General features: G+C 37.7%; 1 protein-coding gene and 1 long non-coding RNA gene across 2 annotated transcripts in view; one reads left to right on the forward strand and one right to left on the reverse strand.

The window, feature by feature from the left end:
* The window catches only part of LOC132500014 (uncharacterized), a 143891-nt gene that overhangs the window by 54909 nt on the left and 64796 nt on the right, over positions 1 to 24186 (reverse strand). The gene's annotated exons all lie outside the window — the stretch shown is intronic.
* LOC132500135 (tudor domain-containing protein 3-like) lies at positions 8616 to 11067 on the forward strand. Its single transcript, XM_060115023.1, has one exon. The coding sequence runs from the start codon at positions 8645 to 8647 to the stop codon at positions 10877 to 10879; it is 2235 nt and encodes a 744-aa protein (XP_059971006.1). The 5' UTR covers positions 8616 to 8644; the 3' UTR covers positions 10880 to 11067.

The following is a 24186-nucleotide window of genomic DNA, read 5'->3' on the forward strand; positions in this document are numbered from 1 at the left end:
ATTTCATTTTGCATTCCCCACCAACCCCTAGTGAACGGCCTCATAATCCACTGATAACAAATCAGAATCCCTGATTCTTCCATCTACCTCAACCCTTCCATCCAGTTAATTAGTAAGCATATCTATCTCAACCTTCTAATATCTTGTAGAACCCTCCACTCCCTTCTATCACTGATGTCAATGTCCTAGTCCAGGCCACCATCATTTCTCAACTAACTAGGCATACTGCCTCATTCTTACTCCAAGTTTCCTTAAACAAATATTGCATCATTAGGGTCCAAACACATTAATATGATGTGCATGGTCCTTTATGAGATGGCCTCTGCCTGCCTCTACAAATATTGTTCACCTTTATTCACCCCACTTTATGTTCTACTCATAATGAATTGTAGGAAGTATTTATCTTGTTTTTCATTCTAATAGTGTTTCCTTTAACAAAAACTTTAAAACATATATTTATTTAAATGCCAGCTCCAGGTGGGAGATTTCACTCTAAGTGTCACCTACATAAACTACTGAGTTGTTCACATTCTTACTCCTTCATTATACAGTTCCCAGCTCTCACTTCTTAGCCTTTGTTAAATGAGTCTGGTGTCTTTGATATGTTTATTGTTATTATTGTGTTTACATTAAGTTACTATTGCATTATTAATTTTATATGATATATCCTATCTTTTAAGAATAATTTTTAAAATTTGCATTGTTTCATAAATTTTTTAAACTTTCCTCTAACTTGTTTTAGTGAAAATTTTTCTTTAGTGCTTTTGTGCTTTACCTCTCATTCTTTTGAAGTATATAACTAAATAACTTTACAAGAATGTGGACAGGTAACATATTTTCTCAGACCGAATAAAACCCAAAATTATCTTTCTGTTTCCTAAATGACAGATTGATTAGATAACACATTTATAGACTGCAGAATTTTTTAGCCCCTCAGACTTGTTTCTGGACATTAATTTTTGCCTCAGATGACCTGAGGCCAAACTGGATTTTCTTTCCTTGAAGATAAATTACATTTACCTGCTTAGATACTTATAAGGTATTTTAATCTATGCAATTCAATATTTTTTATTCAGTGAACAAGTAGAGATATATTTTCACTGACTTTTTCCTGGATTACAGTGAGTTTTTTCAATCCTCTGTTGAATGCTGGTTTACCAAATGAGCCTGTTAACAAGACAAAGCTGAGTTACCTTGATAAGAGAGCATGCTACCTCTGTAGTATTCACAGCATCTCTGAGGAGAGAGGGCAAAGTTGGGATATTGATAAGATTTTGAAGCCTCATTTAAAGTAGATCTTTTCATGGGGAGGCGAAGAGAAGGAGAGTAAGGATCATGATATAATAGTATAGGATTGGTAAACACAGCAAAAAGAAGATTTTGAGAAGAGAGATTCAAAGTATCTTGGGAAAAAAATATGATCAAAATACCATCACTATACCTAAATAATTAATAGCATTTCTCTCTTTTTGAGGTATAACTGACATATAACATTATATATTAGTTTCAGGTGTACAACATAATGACTTGATATTTGTATATATTGTAAAATGATCACCACAATAAGTCTAGTTAACATCCATCACTATATATAGTTACGAATTTTCTTATGATGAGAAATTTTAAAATACACTCTCTTAGCAACTTTCAAATATACAATACAGTATTGTTAACTATAGTCCCCATGCTGTAAACTACATCCTCATGGCTTAGTTATTTTATAGCTGGAAGTTTGTACCTTTGACCCCCTTCACCCATTTTACCCATCTCCCACCCCCTGCCTCTGGCAACCACCAATCTGTTCTCTGTATCTATGAGCTTGGGGTTTTTATTTTATTTTTTTAGATTTCACATATAAGAGAGATCATATGGTACTTGTTTTTCTCTGCCTGACTTATTTCACTTAGCATAAAGCCCTCAAGGTTCATCCATGGCACAAATGGCAAAATTTCATTTTTTCCTATGGCTGAGTAATATTCCATTGTATATATACTACATTTTCTTTATCCATTCATCTATCAATGGACACTTAGGTTGTTTCCATATCTTGGTTATTGTAAAAAATGTTGCAGTGGGGCTTCCCTGGTGGCGCAGTGGATGAGAGTCCGCCTGCCAATGCAGGGGACACGGGTTCGTGCCCTGGTCCGGGAAGATCCCACATGCCGTGGAGCGGCTGGGCCTGTGAGCCATGGCCACTGAGCCTGCGCGTCCGGAGCCTGTGCTCCGCAACGGGAGAGACCACAGCAGTGAGAGGCCCGCGTACTGAAAAAAAAAAAAAAAAAAATGTTGCAGTGAACATAGGGGTGCAGATATCTTTTCGAGTTTAGTGTTTTTGTTTTCTTTGGATAAGTACCCAGAAATGGAATTGCTGGATCATATGGGAGTTCTATTTTAATATTTTGGGGATCCTCCACATTGTTTTCCATAGTGGGTGAACCCATATACTCTCCCATCAATAGTGCACAAGGGTTCCCTTTTCCCTACACCCTCACCAACATTTGTTATTTCTTTTCTTTTTGTTAATAGCCATTCTAACAGATGTGAGATAATATCTCACTGTGTTTTGAGTTGCATTTCCCTGATGATTAGTGATGTTGAGCATCTTTTCATGTACCTGTTGGCCATCTGTATGTCTTGTTTGAAAAAATGCCTATTCAGATCCTCTGTCCATTTTTTAATCAGATTATTTGATTTTTTGCTATTGAGTTGTATGAGTTCTTTATCTATTTTGGATATGATCCGCCTACCAGATATATGATTTGTAAATATTTTCTCCCATTCAGTAAGTTGCCTTTTCATTTTTTGATAGTTTCCTTTGTTGTGCAGAAGCTTTTTAGTTTGATGTAGTCCCACTTGTTTATTTTTGCCTTTGTTGCCTTTGCTTTTCATGTCAAATCCAAAAAATTATTGCCAAAACCATTGTCAAGGAGCTTACCGTCTGTTTTCCTCTAGAAGTTTTATAGTTTCAGGTCTTACATTCAAATCTTCCATCCATTTTGAGATAATTTTTGTATATGGTGTAAGACAGTGGTCCAGTTTCAATAAGTATTTTTTATTGTCATTAAATATTAGTGTTCAAGATCCCCCAAATTATCTAATAAATTTTGAGGGTTAAAAAGTTGCCTTGGGATGTAAACTTTCCTTCACCATTTTCTGTTGAAGAGTTAATGGGTCTTTCAAGATGTTTCTAGAGAGATCAATAAAGTTATTTGCAACAGTGTGTTTGGAAATCATTTTCCTTACTCTCCTCTGAACTTTGATGGTTTCTGTCTGCTCTTGCTTTTTATGTCTTTGAAAGTCTTGAGCAGGATCAGCCAGGTATCCTTTAGAGTGACCCCCAACCTGGGTTTGTATCCACTGGAAAAACAGAACAAGGATGAACGGATGGATGGATGGATGGATGGATAGATAGATAGGCAGATAGATTGCAAAACATTGGCTTAGTGACTGTGGAGGCTAGCTAGACAAGTCCAAAATCTATCGTTCAGGCCATCAGGAAGGATAGGATGGAAACTGTCACTGCAGGAGCTGACACTGCATGCCAGAATTTCTTCTTCCTCAGGGAAACCTCACTTCTTCTCTTAAAAACTTTCACCTGATTGCATCAGATCGGACACACTAGATTTTGGAGAATAATCTCCTTTGCTGAAAGTTAACTGATTGCAGAAGCTGATCACATTTACGAAATGCTTCACAGCAATACCTAGATAACAGTTTGATTGAACAACTCTGTACTATAGCTTAGCCAAGTTGACAAATAAAACTGACCATCACACTGGAGTTACGGATTATATTAAAGAAAGAAACAAAGGTGCATTATATCATATTAAGGGGTATACAATATCCACATGACATGACTGTGATGTTGATCTTCATTCACTTGGTTAAAGTAGCATTTGCCAGGTTTCTCCACAGTAAATCTATGATTATTTCCATTTCTTACTGTATTTTTTGGAAATCAGTCACAAAGTCTAGAGCATTTTAGTGAGTAGAGGAAATTAATCTTCACATCCTATAGTGGGGAATATCTACATACACTATTTGGAATTCTTCTGTAAGAAACATTTGTCTCTTTTCCCCCATTTATTTCTTTATTCGATCATTTGTTTTTGTCAGCATAGACTCATGTATATACTTTGGATTATAATCTATTGAAAACACCACATTTTTTTGTTGCTCAAATTGTTCCATCTCTAGTCATTCAGAGCTCTTTCAGGTTGGTTCTTGTGTCTCTTTGACATGTCCCCCATCCTTTTGCTTTTTGAGCACTTCTTTAGTTTCTTTTTTTATTTTTTATAAATTTATTTATTTTACTTATTTATTTTTGGCTGTTTTGGGTCTTCGCTGCTGCGCACTGGCTTTCTCTAGTTGCGGTGAGCGGGAGCTACTCTTTGTTGCAGTGCGCGGGCTTCTCCTTGTGGTGGCTTCTCATTGCGAAGCACGGGCTCTAGGTGCGTGGGCTTCAGTAGTTGTGGCACGCAGGCTCAGTAGTTGTGGCTCACAGGCTCTAGAGCACGGGCTCAGTAGTTGTGGCACACGGGCTTAGTTGCTCCATGGCATGTGGGATCTTCCCCGACTAGGGCTTGAACCCGTGTCCCCTGCATTGGCAGATGGATTCTCAACCACTGCGCCACCAGGGAAGCCCACTTCCTTATTTTCTGGTACTTACAGGTAATTCAGACGCATCTTGTATTTTCCCTGCCCCAGTCCTAGAACCAGCCATTCTTCAAGGAGCCCTATTGCTTTTATTGGAGAATGGTATTTAGGGTGTGGGGTATGCTTGTTGCTACTGGAGTGTCACTGCTTCTAGGCTCTCTCAGCAGACAGTGCTGGGTACTATATGCACTTATACTAACCTGTGTACCTTTAATTGTTTCTATATTAATCCAGTTCTTCTATATTAAGCTAAACACAAATTCTTACCAATGTCTCCAACTCTAATGAATCAGTGCAGTGTTCATACTAGACTTCCTTTTTTGTTAATGTGTAACTTCCCTTTATTACAAAGAGAAACTTGGCCCCTACCACCCAAAATACATTTACTTATGTGTTCAATCCCAGTATATATGTTAACCAGTTTCAGAATTGTTAATCCATACTTCTGTGAGAAACAGATTTGCCAACTAGAGTACAGAGTTTATGCACAGGTTTTTTTTTTTTTTTTTTTTGGTTTGTATATATTAAACTGTACTTTTGTTATGTACAGTTCTATGGATTTCAACAAATCAAGTTATGTAACCATCAACCCCAGAACATATGAAACATTTCCTTCACCCCAAAATTTTCTCTGTGCATCCTCTTTGTAGTCACTACCCCCACTACTATAATTTGCCTAAGCTTTAAATATTATTTTTGCTTTTTAGTCTTTTTCTTTGTATATTTATGTTTATTTTATTGGATAATTATAGGGCAAGCGCAACTGGGGTATGATAACCAAATGGTTATCTTTCCATTCATTCTATTTTGAACAAGTATTTAACAAGCTATTCATATTACCATGCATTTTGATGAAAGCAGATTATATACTGAAGAATATTTCCATATTAAAAGTTACGGTTATTGCAGATAAACTTTCAATTATTTTATTTCTCTCTAATTGACATTTAAGGCTTACTTGGAAAATCAGCAGAATCTTTACTATCAAAATTAGAGTTATAAAAAGTGCTTAGTGTAATACTAACATAGGTATATTAAGAAAGAAAATGATACAACCTTTCTGAACTATACTTGCTCTTAGTAATGGTGATGATATATCTAATTCAATGTTTTAAAAGAATTCTATACTACATGTAGCAATTCAAAATGGATCAACTAAATAACATATGAATATCTCATTGTCATATTTATTTTGATTTTATACATATCAAAGCAATAGACCTTGCTTGTTAAGTTTTATTTCTCATATACTTAAGAAAGTTCAGAAGACCACTTTGCTGTCTGATAAACTGATAGCTCAGGTCAAGTGTACATGCATATGTGTATACTTATTAGGGAAAGAGGTGAGATTCATTTTTTAACAATTCATACTTTTATATTCCCAGCTATTTTCTTTCCTTGACTCCATATAACTCAGTCTGCTTAAATTTCAAATATTATAGTATTGGAGAAAACATATTTAGAGAATTCTTAAATTAAGTATATCTTTAAAAGAGACATAGAATTGGATTATGCTCTCCATTATAATAATGTTCTATTGTGCAAAATAGCAGTTGAAAGAAATTTAAAAACTAGAGTTAAGAAATAATATTTGTAGTCTCATTTCACTGTATCATTGTTTTAAGACAGAAAATTTCTGAATTAGAAATCACCTATTATAAGAATCTCAGAGACCTTTTCATTAATTTTCATTCCTCAAATCAACTCATAGAAAAATATTGCAATTCTGCTTCATCTGCAATTTTGTGAGCAAAATGACACACCTGCTTTAACCTGTATGATCAGATGACACTGCTTTCAGAAATATTTTAGGAAAGACTGCTGCCTTGACAAATATGTTTTTGCCAGAATTTATATAATGCATATTGAACAATTCCTGCAGTAGAAGAGAATACAAAAGCATTTGTAACTTTGCAAAATAGAATTGAAGGCCACAAGGGGTGTGGATGATAATCTTGTTGTATAGACCTGGTAAAACCCTCCTTTGATTTTAATCCCAGGGTCTGAGAGTTAGAGGGAACGACAGAGGTCATCTAGATACAGGTTTTGTAATTCAATCTTGTGTTTACAGTTGAATGTCCCTTGTATTCCCGTTATCTCTTCACTAAAAATAAATGTGGTGAATGCTAATAAAATGTGATCTCTTTGGGAAACTATTCAACAGAATGATTAATTAATTGAGAGAAAGGTTGTATGATAACTGAAATGAAAACAGTATTTTTTATTCAACATTCAAAACACATTTGACATTTTGTTGTAAACTGTATGTTTCTAGCAGCTGTTAGGGTGATTGTTTTGCCAATTTCTAATTGCAGATGTTGGCAGCTGGAAATTAGGAGCAAGTAGTAGTTTCTTTAGAGAATATAGAATTAAATGTATAAAAACATGAGATTACATCATACTTTTTCAGTCATCTTCAGAACTGTTATGAGGAGCAGCGTTTTAGAATCTCTACTAATTATTGTAAAGGTCTGATAACCTTAAACATTAAAAAAATTTAAGCCTCTACTAGCTATAAAAAAAAAAAAGCATGTCACTTTTCATTAGTAAATTAGATGGCAAAGAAATCTCCATGGCCAGAGCAAAGAAAGAAAAATAAGGAATACATAAACTCCTTTTATTTAATTTGAATAATTAAATAAAAGGAGTTTTATTAAATTATTCAGATAATTGCTTCAATTCTCCCATTTAGCCTTGCCTGTGAAGACCTGACAAAATGCCCTTTTCTCCTACAATAATCTCCAGAGCAGCATAAAAGGATGCTGATAAACATTAATTTTGCATTATAAGATAGTCTCAGTAAGTGATAGTAGTTTCAAGATGAATGTGTTGACCTCCTGAGAACAGATTTTAGGAATGAAAAAGGAGCTCTTAAAACTGCTTCTTTTTTTTTAATTTTTATTTTATATTGGAGTATAGTTGATTAACAATGTTGTGTTAGTTTCAGGTGTCAGCAAAGTGATTCAGTTATACATATACATGTATCTATTCTTTTTCAAGTTTTTTATAATGTTGGTTATTATCTTGCAATAGCATTTTCCAATCAAAGAGACTGCTGAAGATACTGCTCTTCTGGCCATTGATTACTTCCTCCTGCAATTAGAAATAAGCAGTGTCTATTCCTAGAGGTATAGTTTATATAGTGTGGTCCACTCTGCTAGTCACTTATGCTAAGTCTATAGGGTGGTTCTTTAAGATATACATTCAAAGGAATGACATCATCAAGTTGGCAACATAGGTTTTTCTCTGACTTTACTTCCCCTCACAAGAACAACTAACAGCTATTCAAAAATAAGACACCACTGAGAAAATCTTAGAACATGTGGATAAGCTGAAGCATCCTGAACCTCAGAGACCAAGACAGACTGCTTTAGAAGAGTAAGAGAAGTGGCTACACATTGCGAACAATAGAAAGAAAATAACTGTCAACAGAAAATTCTGTACCTGGTGAAGCTATCCTTAAAAAATAAGGAGGAACATAGATTTCCCAAACAAACAAAAGCTGAGGGAATTCATTACAACCAGACCTGCCTTACAAAAAATGCTGAAGGGAGTTCTTTAAGTGGAAGCAAAAGAATGCTAATTAGCATCATAAAAAAATAAAGGTAGAACTCAGAAAAGTGACCCCGAACGAAAAGCAACCGGCCTTCGGCGGAGAGGCCGTGCCGAGCACCTTACCGACAAACTGGCCCCGACCTGCAGGCCCCGGCCTGTCCTAGGCGGATCGCCGCTGTCGGCGCGCCACAACCTCGCAGGCTCACGCCAGACCGGCCCCTGCGGCCGCTTGGAAAACGCGGCGAGCGGAACCCGCACGCGGAAGCTCCGGGCGCACTGAGCATGCCCAGTTGCAGAGCCGACCAGAGGAGTTTTTTTTCTTTTCTTTTCTTTTTTCTTTTTCTTTCTTTTTTTTTTTTTTTTGGTCTCAAGCAGCAGGCCTTCTCCCCACCCCCACCCGAGCCCCCCACCACCCCCGGCCTAAGCAGCTACCATGGCTGAGGTCCCCGGCGCGGTGTTGTCCCAGGCGGGTTGGTATCTTTCAGATGAAGGCATTGAAGCATGCACAAGTTCTCCTGACAAAGTCAATATAAATGACATCATCCTGATTGCTCTCAATACAGACTTGAGAACAATTGGCAAGAAATTCCTCCCCAGTGACATCAATGGTGGAAAGGTGGAAAAGCTTGAAGATCCATGTGTTTTGCAAATTCAAAAAATTCGCAATGTTGCTGCACCAAAGGATAATGAAGAATCTCAGGCTGCCCCAAGAATGCTGCGTTTGCAGATGACTGATGGTCATATAAGTTGTACAGCAGTAGAATTTAGTTACATGTCAAAAATAAGCCTGAACACACCACCTGGAACTAAAGTTAAGCTTTCAGGCGTTGTGGACATAAAAAATGGATTCCTGCTCTTGAATGATTCTAACACCACAGTTCTTGGTGGTGAAGTAGAACACCTTATTGAGAAATGGGAGTTACAGAGAAGCTTGTCAAAACACAATAGAAGCAATATTGGAACCAAAGGTGGACCACCTCCTTTTGTGCCTTTTGGACAGAAGTGTGTATCTCATGTCCAAGTGGATAGCAGAGAACTTGATCGAAGAAAGACATTACAAGTTACATTGTCTGTCAAACCTCCAAATGATAATGATGAATTTGAAAAGCAAAGGACTGCTGCTACTGCAGAAGTTGCAAAGAGCAAAGAAACCAAGACATTTGGAGGAGGTGGTGGTGGTGCTAGAAGTAATCTCAACATGAGTGCTGCTGGCAACCGAAATAGGGAGATTTTACAGAAAGAAAAGTCAAACAAATCAGAGGGAAAACATGAAGGTGTCTATAGAGAACTGGTTGATGAGAAGGCTCTGAGGCACATAACAGAAATGGGCTTTAGTAAAGAAGCATCAAGGCAAGCTCTCATGGATAATGGCAACAACTTAGAAGCAGCACTGAATGTACTTCTTAACAGCAATAAACAGAAACCTGTTACGGGTCCACCTCTGAGAGGTAAAGGAAAAGGCAGGGGGCGAATAAGATCTGAAGATGAAGAGGAACTGGGAAATGCAAGGCCATCAGCACCAAGCACATTATTTGACTTCTTGGAATCTAAAATGGGGACTTTGAGTGTGGAAGAACCTAAATCACAGCCACAGCAGCTTCATCAAGGACAACACAGATTGTCAAATACTGAGCAAAATGGAGTAAAAGATAATAATCAACCAAGATATCTTCCTCGAAATGATACCAGACAGCCAAGAAATGAAAAACCTCCTCGTTTTCAAAGAGACATCCAAAATTCAAAGTCAATTTTAGAAGGCAGTGGATTACCTAGAAACAGAGGTTCTGAAAGACCAAGTACTTCTTCAGGACCTGAAGTATGGGCTGAAGAGAGAATCAAGTGTGATAGACCATATTCTAGATATGATAGAACTAAAGATACTTCATACCCTTTAAGTTCCCAGCACAATGATGCTGCATTTAAAAAAAGGGATAACTCTATGCAAAGCAAATCAGGAAAAGTTCTATCCTATGCAGAGGCAAAAGAAAATCCATTTCCTCAAGAATCCATAGATTATAATTATCAAAAAAGTGGGAAAAGAGAAAGCCAAACAGCAAATCCTGATCATTTTTATGATAGGAAACCACGAACAATAAATAATGAAGCTTTTAGTGGTATAAAAATTGAAAAACATTTTAATGTAAATGCTGATTACCAGAATCCTGTCCGAACGAATAGTTTCATTGGTGTTCCAAATGGAGAGACAGAAATGCCACTGAAGGGAAGGCGAGTAGGACCTATTAAGCCAGCAGGACCCATCATAGCTACACCCTATGATGATAAAATATTTTACAATAGTGGGCCCAAAAGAAGATCTGGGCCAATTAAACCAGAAAAAGTACTGGAATCATCTATTCCTATGGAGTATGCAAAACAGTGGAAACCTGGAGATGAATGTTTAGCACTTTATTGGGAAGACAACAAGTTTTACCGAGCAGAAGTTGAAGCTCTTCATTCTTCAGGTATGACAGCAGTTGTTAAATTCATTGATTATGGAAACTATGAAGAGGTGCTACTAAGCAACATCAGGCCCATTCAGACAGAGGCATGGGAAGAAGAAGCCACCTATGACCAAACTCTTGAATTCCGTAGAGGAGGTGATGGCCAGCCAAGACGATCCACTCGGCCAACCCAGCAGTTCTACCAACCTCCCCAGGCTCGGACCTAATGTGAGAAGAGTCTTTGTGAAGAAAGGAGCTGTTGACTGAAACATCCTGGTCAAAACCTGTTGATAGACCTCCTACTTTCCCTTCAGAATAAGATGGAGCCATGGTGGATATTATTATTTGGAGAACTAAAAGACAGATTTTAGGGGAAAAAAATTCAACCCACATAAAGAATGGGGAAAAAATACAATAAATTAAACAAATACCTTTTACAAGTGAAAGAATTTTTTCTTCTGCCATCAATAAAACCAGTGCACTATTAAAAAATAAATAAATAAATAAATAAATAAATAAATAAATAAAATAAAATAAAGGTAGTATAAATCTCACTGGTAATGGTAAATAGACAATCATAGTTAATTCTGCAATATGGTAATAGTGGTACATAACTCACTACAACTCTAGTTTAAAAGCTAAAAAATGTAGCAAGAATAAGCATAAATACATTAATCTGTTATTAGTTACACAATATTTAAAAACCATGTAACTTATAATAGCAATAACATAAAATGTGACGGGAAGAAGTAAAAATGTATAGTATATTAATTCTATTGAAGTTAATTTATTATCAGTTTAAAATAAGGTGTTATAAGATTACATTTTACGTAAGCCTCATGGTAACCACAAGAGAAAGTCTTGTACTAATTACACAAAAGAACATGGTGAAGAAGTCAAAGCATACTGCAACTAAAGATGTCAAAACACACATTTAAAAAGAGAGAAGCATAAGAGACAAAAGCAATGGATCTACAAAACAACCAGAAAACAATGAACAAAAGGGCAATAGTAAGTCCTTACCTAATAGGTAAGCCCTTACCAGTAATTGCTTTAAACATAAATGGATTAAATTCTCTAATTAAAAGATATAGAATGACTGAATGGAATAAAAAACTCATAAAATCCAACAACATACTGCCTACAAGAGACTCACTTTAGTCTTAAAGACAATAAGACTGAAAGTGAAAGGATAGAAAAAGACATTTCAAACAAATGGTAACCAAAAAATAAAGCAAGGGTAGCTACACTTATATCAGACAAAATAGACTTTAAAAATTGTGAATAGAGACAAAGAAGGTCATTATGCCTTCAACTTATACAGTGCTATATGTCAATTATTTCTCAATAAACCTGGAAAAAAATTTCTAGTGTAGTATAGGATAAAGTCAATAAATATGGGAAATTAAAAACATACCAAAATTTTGCTCTTAGAAGGATACGGCTAAAAGAATGAAAAGATCATTTACAAACTGGGAGAACATTTGCAAATAACCTTTTTTTTTTTTTTGGCAGTACATGGGCCTCTCACTGTTGTGGCCTCTCCCATTGCGGAGCACAGGCTCTGGACACGCAGGCTCAGCGGCCATGGCTCACGGGCCTAGCCACTCCACGGCATGTGGGATCTTCCTGGACTGGGGCACGAACCCGTGTCCCCTGCATCAGCAGGCAGACTCTCAACCACTGCGCCACCAGGGAAGCCCGCAAATAACCTATTTGACAAAGAGCTTGTACCCTGAATGTAAAGAATGCCCAAATTCAATAAAATTTGAACAGATATTTCACCAAAGAAGATACATGAGTGGCAAATAAGAGCATGAAAAGATGCTCAACATCATTAGCCATTAGGGAAATGCAAATTCAAACCATAATGAGGTACCACTATGTACCCACGGGAATGGCTAAATTTTAAAATATCTGACAATGCCAAGTACTGGCAAAAATGCAGAGCTATTGCAAATCTTATACACTGCTAGTGGGTATGCAAAAAGGTGCAGCCACTCTGGGAAACAGGCAGTGTTTTATACTGAAGTGTACACTTAGCCATATGACACAGCAATTCCACTCCTAAGTATTTACTTAGAAAAATACAGACTTATGTTCATGCAAAGCCTATACATGAATGTTTTTATAGCAGTTCTCTTCATAATAACCTAAAATGGAAACAACCATATGTCTTACAGTAGGTGAGTGGATAAACAAAGTGTAGTTCATTCATATAACGGGACACTACTCAGCAATATAAAGGAGTGAGGAATCGATAGACACAACATGGATGAATCTCAAAAGATTTATGCTGAGTTCAAAAAGCCAGTTTCCTAAATTGGGACTATTAGATTAATAGATACAAACTACTATACACAAAAGATAAGCAACAGAGATTTACTGTATCACTCTGGGAACTATATTCAATATCTTATAATAACCTATAATGGAAAATAATCTGGAAAAAATAGGTATATTTTACAGGTATGCCTGTATCCTAAGCCCCTTAACTTAGGGTCTCTCCCTGACTAGTCATCAATGTGCAGCCATAGGGCCATTATATCATGCTACTTTATCCCCTCTAGGTCATCCATAAGCTTCTCATTTATATAGTGTATATTCTGCAATGTTCCAGTGTCTATAGTTTTTGCCATAATATATCCTATTACTTATGATATTTAATTTTAAATGAACACATAATGTCTTCTTTCAAAGCAAAATGAATTTCCTGATTAAATTTACAGGGAATCTGTTTATATTGATGAGTGACAGTTTAGCTAGAGTGTTCCATAATTTAGCTTGCTGCAACAATAAGCATATTTACAGGGGAAAAAAAATGCAGCCACTTCTATGTACCCAAAAGCTTTCTCTTAAATTCTTCTTAAAAATATTCACTGAGGAGGCTCGAGGAGAAGATGGTGGAAGAGTAAGACGTGGAGATCACCTTCCTCCCCACAAATACATCAGAAATACATCTACATGTGGAACAACTTCTACAGAACACATACTGAATGCTGGCAGAAGACCTCAGACCTCCCCAAAGGCAAGAAACTCCCCACATACCTGGGTAGGGCAAAAGAAAAAAGAAAAAACAGAGACAAAAGAATAGGGACGGGACCTGCACCAGTGGGAGGGAGCTGTGAAGGAGGAAACGTTTCCACACACTAGGAAGCCCCTTCACGGGCAGAGACTGCGGGTGGCGGAGGGGGGAAGCTTTGGAGCTGCGGAGGAGAGCTCAGCAAGGGGGTTGCGGAGGGCAAAGCGGAGAGGTTCCCGCACAGAGGATTTGTGCCAACCGGCACTCACCAGCCCAAGAGGCTTGTCTGCTCACCCGCCGGGGCGGGCGGGGCTGGGAGCTGAAGCTCCGGCTTCGGCGGTCAGATCCCAGGGAGAGGACTGGGGTTGACTGCGTGATCACAGCCTGCAGGGGGCTAGTGCAACACGGCTAGCCGGGAGGGAGTCCAGGAAAACATCTGGAGCTGCCGAAGAGGCAAGAGACGTTTTCTTCCCTCTTTGTTTCCTGGTGCATGAGGAGAGGGGATTAAGAGCGCTACTTAAAGGAGCTCCAGAGACGGGCGAGAGCCGCGGCTATCAACGCAGACCCCAAAGACAGGCACGAGACACTAAGGCCGCTGCTGCCGCCACCAAGAAGCTTGTATGTGAGCACAGGGCACTGTCCACACTTCCCCTCCCAGGGGCCTGAGCAGCCCGCCACTGCCAGGGTCCCATGATCCAGGGACAACTTACCAGGGAGAACGCACGGCGCGCCTCAGGCTGGCGCAGCGTCACGCCGGCCTCTGCCGCCACAGGCTCACCCCGCATCTGTACCCCTCCTTCCCCCCGGCCTGAGTGAGCCAGAGCCCCTGAATCAGCTGCTCCTTTAATCCCATCCTTTCTGAGCGAAGAACAGACGCCCTCAGGCAACCTACACGCAGAGGCGGGTCCAAATCCAAAGCTGAACCCTGGGAGCTGTGTGAACAAAGAAGAGAAAGGGAATCTCTCCCAGCAGCCTCAGAAGCAGTGGATTAAAACTCCACAATCAACTTGATATACCCTTTATCTGTGGAATACTTGAATAGACAATGAATCATCCCAAATTGAGGAGGTGGACTTTGGGAGCAAGATATATTATTTTTTCCCCTTTTCCTCTTTTTGTGAGCGTGTATGTGTATGCTTCTGTGTGAGATTTTGTCTGTATAGCTTTGCTTTCACCATGTGTCCTAGGATTATGTCAGTCCGTTCTTTTTTTCTTTTTTTTTTTTTACTTAAAATTTTTTTCCATAATAATTATTTTTTATATTAATAACTTTATTTTATTTCATCCTACTTTATTTTATTTTATTTTATCCTCTTTCTTTCTATTTTCTCTCCCTTTTATTCTGAGCTGTGTGGATGAAAGGCTCTTGGTGCTCCAGCCAGGCATCAGGGCTGTGCCTCTGAGGTGGGAGAGCCAACTTCAGGACACTGGTCCACAAGAGACCTCCCAGCTCCACGTAATATCAAACGGTGAAAATCTCCCAGAGATCTCCATCTCAACACCAAGACCCAGCTTCACTCAATGACCAGCAAGCTACAGTGCTGGACACCCTATGCCAAACAACTAGCAAGACAGGAACACAGCCCCATCCATTAGCACAGAGGCTGCCTAAAATCATAAGAAGGCCACAGAAACACCAAAACACACCACCAGACGTGGACCTGCCCAACAGAGAGACAAGATCCAGCCTCATCCACCAGAACACAGGCACTAGTACCCTCCACCAGGAAGCCTACACAACCCAGTGAACCAAACTTAGCCACTGGGGACAGACACCCAAAACAACGGGAACTACGAACCTGCAGTGTGCGAAAAGGAGACCCCAAACATAGTAAGATAAGCAAAATGAGAAGACAGAAAAACACACAGCAGATGAAGGAGCAAGGTGAAAACCCAGCAGACCTAACAAATGAAGAGGAAATAGGCAGGCTACCTGAAAAAGAATGCAGAATAATGATAGTAAAGATGATTCAAAATTTTGGAAATAGAATAGAGAAAATGCAAGAAACATTTAACAAGGACCTAGAAGAAATAAAGAGGAAAAAAGCAATGATGAACAACACAATAAATGAAATTAATAATACTCTAGAAGGGATCAATAGCAGAATAACTGAGGCAGAAGAACGGATAAGTGACGTGGAAGATAAAATAGTGGAAATAACTACTGCAGAGCAGAAGAAAGAAAAAAGAATGAAAAGAACTGAGGACAGTCTCAGAGACCTCTGGGACAACATTAAACGCACCAACATTCGAATTATAGGGGTCCCAGAAGAAGAGAAAAAGAAAGGGACTGAGAAAATATTTGAAGAGATTATAGTTGAAAACTTCCCTAATGTGGGAAAGGAAATAGTTAATCAAGTCCAGGAAGCACAGAGAGTCCCATACAGGATAAATCCAAGGAGAAACATGCCAAGACACATATTAATCAAAGCATCAAAAATTAAATACAAAGAAAACATATTAAAAGCAGCAAGGGAAAAACAACAAATAACACACAAGGGAATCCCCATAAGGTTAACAGCTGATCTTTCAGCTGAAACTCTGCAAGTCAGAAGGGAGTGGCAGCACATATTTAAAGTGATGCAGGAGAAAAACCTGCAACCAAGATTACTCTACCCTGCAAGGATCTCATTCATATTTGATGGAGAAATTAAAACCTTTACAGACAAGCAAAAGCTGAGAGAGTTCAGCACCACCGAACCAGCTTTACAACAAATGCTAAAGGAACTTCTCTAGGCAAGAAACACAAGAGAAGGAAAAGACTTACAATAACAAACCCAAAACAATTAAGAAAATGGTAATAGGAACATACATATCGATAATTACCTTAAATTTAAATGGATTAAATGCTCCCACCAAAAGACACAGACTGGCTGAATGGACACAAAAACAAGACCCATATATATGCTGTCTACAAGAGACCCACTTCAGACCTAGAGACACATACAGACTGGAAGTGAGGGGATGGAAAAAGATATTCCATGCAAATGGAAATCAAAAGAAAACTGGAGTAGCAATTCTCATATCAAACAAAATAGACTTTAAAATAAAGACTACTAGAAGAGACAAAGAAGGACACTACATAATGATCAAGGGATCGATCCAAGAAGAAGATATAACAATTGTAAATATTTATGCACCCAACATAGGAGCACCTCAATATATAAGGCAAATACTAACAGCCATAAAAGGGGAAATCGACAGTAACACAATCATAGTAGGGGACGTTAACACCTCACTTTCACCAATGGACAGATCATCCAAAATGAAAATAAATAAGGAAACACAAGCTTTAAATGATACATTCAATAAGATGGACTTAATTGATATTTATAGGACATTTCATCAAAAAACAACAGAGTGCACATTTTTCTCAAGTGCTCATGGAACATTCTCCAGGATAGATCATATCTTGGATCATAAATCAAGCCCTGGTAAATTTAAGAAAATTGAAACCGTATCAAGTATCTTTTACGATCACAACGCTATGAGAGTAGATATTAATTACAGGAAAAGATCTGTAAAAAATACAAACACATGGAGGCTAAACAATACACTACCTAATAAGCAAGGGATCACTGAAGAAATCAAAGAGGAAATCAAAAAATACCTAGAAACAAATGACAATGAAAACATGACAACCCAAAACCTATGGGATGCAGCAAAAGCTTTTCTAAGAAGGAAGTTTATAGCAATACAATCCTACCTTAAGAAACAGGAAACATCTCAAATAAACAACCTAACCTTGCACCTAAAGCAATTAGAGAAAGAAGAAGAACAACAACAAAAGAACAAAGTTAGCAGAAGGAAAGAAATCATAAAGATCAGATCAGAAATAAATGAAAAACAAATGAAGGAAATGATAGCAAAGATCAATAAACTAAAAGCTGGTTCTTTGAGAAGATAAACAAAATTGGTAAACCATTAGCCAGACTCATCAAGAAAAAAAGGGAGAAGACTCAAATCAATAGAATTAGAAATGAAAAAGGAGAAGTAACAACTGATACTGCAGAAATACAAAAGATCATGAGAGGTTACTACAAGCAACTCTATGCCAATAAAATGGACAACCTGGAGGAAATGGACAAATTCTTAGAAATGCACAACCTCCCGAGACTGAACAGGAAGAAATAGAAAATATGAACAGACCAATCACAAGAACTGAATTTGAAACTGTGATTAAAAATCTTCCAACAAACAAAAGCCCAAGAACAGATGGCTTCACAGGCGAATTCTATCAAACATATAGAGAATAGCTAACACCTATCCTTCTCAAACTCTTCCAAAATATAGCAGAGGGAGGAACACTCCCAAACTCATTCTACGAAGCCCCTATCACCCTGATACCAAAACCAGACAAAGATGTCACAATGAAAGAAAACTACAGGCCAATATCACTGATAAACATAGATGCAAAAATCCTCAACAAAATACTAGCGAACAGAATCCAACAGCACATTAAAAGGATCATGCACCATGATCAAGTGGGGTTTATTCCAGGAATGCAAGGATTCTTCAATATACGCAAATCAATCAACGTGATACACCATATTAACAAATTGAAGGAGAAAAAGCATATGATCATCTCAATAGATGCAGAGAAAGCTTTCGACAAAATTCAACATACATTTATGATAAAAACCCTGCAGAAAGTAGGCACAGAGAGAACTTTCTTCAACATAATAAAGGCCATATATGACAAACCCACAGCCAACATTGTCCTCAATGCTGAAAAACTGAAACCATTTCCACTAAGATCAGGAGGAAGACAAGGTTGCCCACTCTTACCACTATTATTCAACATAGTTTTGGAAGTTTTAGCCACAGCAATCAGAGAAGAAAAAGAAATAAAAGGAATCCAAATCAGAAAAGAAGTAAAGCTGTCGCTGTTTACAGATGACATGATACTATACATAGAGAATCCTAAAGATGCTACCAGAAAACTACTAGAGCTAATCAATGAATGTGGTAAAGTAGCAGGATACAAAATTAATGCACAGAAATCTCTGGCATTTGTATACACTAATGATGAAAAATCTGAAAGTGAAATTAAGAAAACACTCCCATTTACCACTGCAACAAAAAGAACAAAATATCTAGGAATAAATCTACCTAAGGAGACAAAAGACCTGTATGCAGAAAATTATAAGACACTGATGAAAGAAATTAAAGATGATACAAATAGATGGAGAGATACACCATGTTCTTGGATTGGAAGAATCAACATTGTGAAAATGACTCTACTACCTAAAGCAATCTACAGATTCAATGAAATCCCTATCAAACTACCACTGGCATTTTTCACAGAACTAGAACAAATAATTTCACAATTTGTATGGAAACAGAAACGACCCCAAATAGCCAAAGCAATTTTGAGAACAACAAATGGAGCTGGAGGAATCAGGCTCCCTGACTTCAGACTATACTACAAAGCTACAGTAATCAAGATAGTATGATACTGGCACAAAAACAGGAATATAGATCAATGGTACAGGATAGAAAGCCCAGAGATAAACCCACACACATATGGACACCATGTCTTTGATAAAGGAGGCAAGAATATACCGTGGAGAAAGGACAGTCTCTTCAATAAGTGGTGCTGGGAAAACTGGACAGCTACATGTAAAAGTATGAAATTAGAACACTCCCTAACACCATACACAAAAATAAGCTCAAAATGGATTAAAGACCTAAATATAAGGCCAGACACTATCAAACTCTTAGAGGAAAACATAGGCAGAACACTCTGTGACATAAATCACAGCAAGATCCTTTTTGACCCACCTCCTAGGGAAATGGAAATAAAAACAAAAATAAACAAATGGGACATACTGAAACTTCAGAGCTGTTGCACAGCAAAGGAAACCATAAACAAGACCAAAAGACAACCCTCAGAATGGGAGAAAATATTTGTAAATGAAGCAACTGACAAAGGATTAATCTCCAAAATTTACAAGCAGCTCATGCAGCGCAATATCAAAAAAAGGAACAAGCAATCCAAAAATGGGCAGAAGACCTAAATAGACATTTCTCCAAAGAAGATATACAGATTGCCAACAAACACATGAAAGAATGCTCAACATCATTAATCATTAGAGAAATGCAAATCAAAACTACAATGAGATATCATCTCACACCAGTCAGAATGGCCATCATCAAAAAATCTTGAAACAATAAATGCTGGAGTGGGTGTGGAGAAAAGGGAACACTGCTGCACTGTTCATGGGAATGCAAATTGATACAGCCACTATGGAGAACTGTATGGAGTTTCCTTAAAAAACTACAAATAGAATTACCATACGACCCAGAAATCCCACTACTGGGCATATACCCTGAGAAAACCATAATTCAAAATGAGTCATATACCAAAATGTTCATTGCAACTCTATTTACAATAGCCAGGACATGGAAGCAACCTAAGTGTCTATCAATAGATGAATGGATAAAGAAGGTGTGGCACATATATACAATGGAATATTACTCAGCCATAAAAAGAAACGAAATTGAGATATTTGTAGTGAGGTGGATGGACCTAGAGTCTGTCATACAGAATGAAGTAAGTCAGAAAGTGAAAAACAAATACCATACGCTAACACATACATATGGAATCTAAGAAAAAAAAAAGGTTATGAAGAACCTAGGAGTAAGACGGGAATAAAGACACAGACCTACTGGAGAATGGACTTGAGGATATAGGAAGGGGAAAGGGTAAACTGTGACAAAGTGAGAGAGTGGCATGGACATATATACACTACCAAACGTAAAATAGATAGCTAGTGGGAAGCAGCCGCATAGCACACAGAGATCAGCTTGGTGGTTTGTGACTACCTAGTGGGGTGGGATAGGGAGGGTGGGAGGGAGACACAAGAGGGAGGAGATATGGGAACCTATGTATATGTATAACTGATTCACTTTGTTATAAAGCAGAAACTAACACACCATTGTAAAGCAATTATACTCCAATAAAGTTGTTACAAAAAATAAAGAAAATATACACTGATTGACATCAGAGTAAGTGAGATTCCTCAATACATGGTCCATTTTTTGTATGTCCCAGTTTTTAAATGAATAGAATAAGATCTATTAAAGAAAAAAATACATCCAGGTAGTTGCTTTAGAACCTCTTGCTCACAGATACAATATCACAACACTGGCCCCTTCAGACATCGAAACCATGCCTTTCTAACAATCCTGTCTGCTAGCTCTTCTGTTCCACTGATCTTTGTTCTCATGATCCCACCAAGCTGTTTGAATTCTTGTCACTTTATAATGTGCTTTGATAACTAATAATCAAAAATTACTTAATTTCGATTTTAAAAATAGCAATTCTCACTGGTTATTCTTACTGATATAATAGAATCATTATCTCAATGCCTCTTTTCATCCCTTCTATAAAATTAAGAATTTTCTTAGAATTATATTAATCTATAACTAATAAAATTACATACTCTGCCTTCTTTGTGGGCAGAGACCCTAACTTGCCTTTCTATCTCTCACACTCAGTGCAAAGCCAGAAAGAGAGTCAATAGGAGAACTTCCTAGTGTTTATTAAAACTTGCTACATGTTTGCTGAATAAATAAATGTCATCAGACTTCACCAGTGCTTCAGGAGGAAAAAAAAAAAAGTTCTTCTGATAAGTCTAATAGCTGTGTCAGACCTTTGGGGTTGGAAATTTTCTCTTTCTCTGCCTGCGTTTCATAATTTACCAAGACCTCTCCTCCAATGGTGAGCTCTGTTTGTGACTTTTGATCTAGCCTCTTTCCTCTAGAGTGTTCTAGTCCAAGATTAGGCAACTTCTGAATTGATTCCAGATCCATTTACTGGCTCATGAGACTTCACCTTCTCTACCTCCGCTGCCCCAGAAATCAGTCAAATATTTGTGTTTTATCTTTTTAATAAATGTAAGTTCATTGCAACTGATGGAAGCAATGCTTGTCTTAAATTTTTTTTAAGTAAAAAGAAAATTAAGTTAAACACAAAGATAGTGCAATTGCCTAATAAAATAGTTAAGAAATGGAAAGCATCTTTGGTTTATTCAGTAAAAAAATAACCATTGTTTATTGAGAACTATGTGCCAGGCTCTGTGCTGACCACTTTGCTTAGACTATTTAATCATCACAACACTATGAGATAAATATTATTTTAATTCCTGAGTTCCAGATGACAACACTGAAGCTTGGAAAAGTTAAATAGATCTGCAAAGAAGAGGTAGGGCTGGCATTGTAACCCAAGTGAACAGGGCGCTTAAGCACGATGCTGTAATATCCCTCACATTTACATGCACAAAATAACATTTTACACCAAGACTGAAGTTATCTTTAAACTAGAGCCACAGTCACAGCTACATTTCAGTGTGCTGTACTCAGACCGTTTCTCCTGGCTCCTACCAATGGAGATAACATCTGATAGTAACAAACCCTCCAGGCTCCGGGTAGAGGCAGCCCTCAATATTCTAGTGGTGATGTTCAAGGATAATTTAACCAAGTGAAGTGGGCAAAAGGTGAGAAAAATGAGAATGTAAAACAAAGAGAAAGCAGATGTATTTCCAAGGCAACTAGCTTCATACAGAGTACCCTGGACTTGGGAATACTGAGGAAAAACTGCCAATTCACAAATCCAAACTGGCTGGCAAGCAGGGCAATATCTGTGCAGGTGGGAGTGTAGCAAGTCATAGCTGCCTGTATTTGCAATGTGTCTTTATCCACCTCGGTGCAACCACAGGAGTTCCCCCATGTGCCCATTTAATACTTAAATACGTAAAGTGCATTTTAAGGTCTTGTATCAGATTTGTCCTCTTGAAAAGCTATTAAGCTAGTTACCCTGCAGCCTAGAGGGCTCTTCTTCAAGTAAAACTGATTGTACCACACCATCAGCATTGGAACAGACCTGCATGTCTGCCTGCATAATTCCTTTGAAAGGTCACCAGTACTTCAACTCTGAAGGCCTTTCTTCTTTTGCAGAAAAAAAAAAAAAAAAAAGGAAGAAAATGGTAAGTCAGCTATTTTTCAATTTTTTCCAGGACAAAACAAACATAAAAGCCCAGGAATATTTTTTTTCTTCAACATGCTTATAATAACTGTATTCAATTGAAAAATCTTGGAATGAAAGTTATCTCGATATGCTATGATCTAAGCCAAAATCCATTTTAATTTCTATTCCTGTATCTAGATATTGATTCCATTCTTCAGCTATCCCACCTGTAAGGGTGGAATTTTCTAGTATTTGATGACATGAAGCAAAATCTGGGCACTATTTTAGGCCAGCATTTAATGATAAGCCAATCCACTCTGCAGTGGTGTTAACAAGCTCTCTGCAAGGTGCCAATGGGGGGACCACAGTAAGAAATAGCTGATCTCCTGTGTGACATTAGCTCAAAGCATGTGTCCTACAGTCAACCGTGAGACTGGGGTAAGACTGTTTGTGATGGATTTACACATGGTAGGATATAATAGGACTGTAAGTTGTATCAAAGCAGTACAGTAGCAGATTATCAGATTATCAATTTTGTCTTCATAAATACCCTACCTTCTCATAACCAAGCTACCTGTAAGTATTCATCTTTTAAAATCTCTCTCTTTCTCTCTCTCTCTCTCTCTCTCTCTCTCTCTCTCTCTCTCTCCTGTTTTCTATGACCTCACTATCCATGAGCTGTATAGTCAGAGGAAGAAAGGGCACCTTTAATAGAAGGAAAGTTAAGAACTAGAGGAATTTTCCGTGAAACTTGGCTTTTTTGTTTTAAAAAACAGATTCTTGAAATAGTTCATGGATGAAATATGATTTGTTTAATACTCTTTCTTCTGATTTCCTTTAAATAGACAAGTCTTTCTATGGATTCCCTCTGGATTGTTTAAGGACAAATTTTCTATTGTTTCTGAATTAAAAACAGCTTTTTCCAAGAGGAGATGAAAGACTGGGAAACTCTAGAATTGTTGTGAGGTAAAGGACTTTGAAGAACAAGGCTCTTACTAATGCCTCTCACAATCCAAAATAAATAAGAGCAAAGAAAATTTATTTCAACATTTGAGCTTCTTGTCCTTTGTGGTAAAATGAAACTGTTTCTTTCTATAAGTAACTCAGGGACAAAGTTTACTGAAATCATAGACAATTTTAGCATTTAAGAGGGGGAACAGGTAGTGAACTGTGGGGTAACCTGGCTATTTGGTGGATAAGGGTAGGATGAAGGAAGTAGACAAGAAGATGTAAAAGAATTATGGTAGTCAGGCAGCCCTAAAAATTCAACCTAGTAGCTAACTATTGTTAGAATTTTCCAGCTGGTTTCTTGCAGTTAATTGGCCCTGTGATAGAGATGAAAATAAAGATGGCAAAATGGAGGCACTAAAAGATTAAATGATTTACGTGAGATCTGGTTCAAATTCCCACAGCTTTTTTACATTGCTTAACTGGCCCATTTGCTCCACCTCTGATGTTTTTCACCTTGGAAGGAGCCCACACCAGTGAAGGAGCCATGCAAACTTAAGCATCAATCTCTTTGCAGTAAGCCTGTGTGTCCT

Source organism: Mesoplodon densirostris, chromosome 12, assembly GCF_025265405.1.
Source record: "Mesoplodon densirostris isolate mMesDen1 chromosome 12, mMesDen1 primary haplotype, whole genome shotgun sequence".
Taxonomy (NCBI): domain Eukaryota; kingdom Metazoa; phylum Chordata; class Mammalia; order Artiodactyla; family Ziphiidae; genus Mesoplodon; species Mesoplodon densirostris.

Excerpts from the sequence above, each read along its gene's own strand:
- LOC132500135 (XM_060115023.1), top strand. The coding sequence starts at position 8,645 with ATGGCTGAGGTCCCCGGCGCGGTGTTGTCCCAGGCGGGTTGGTATCTT.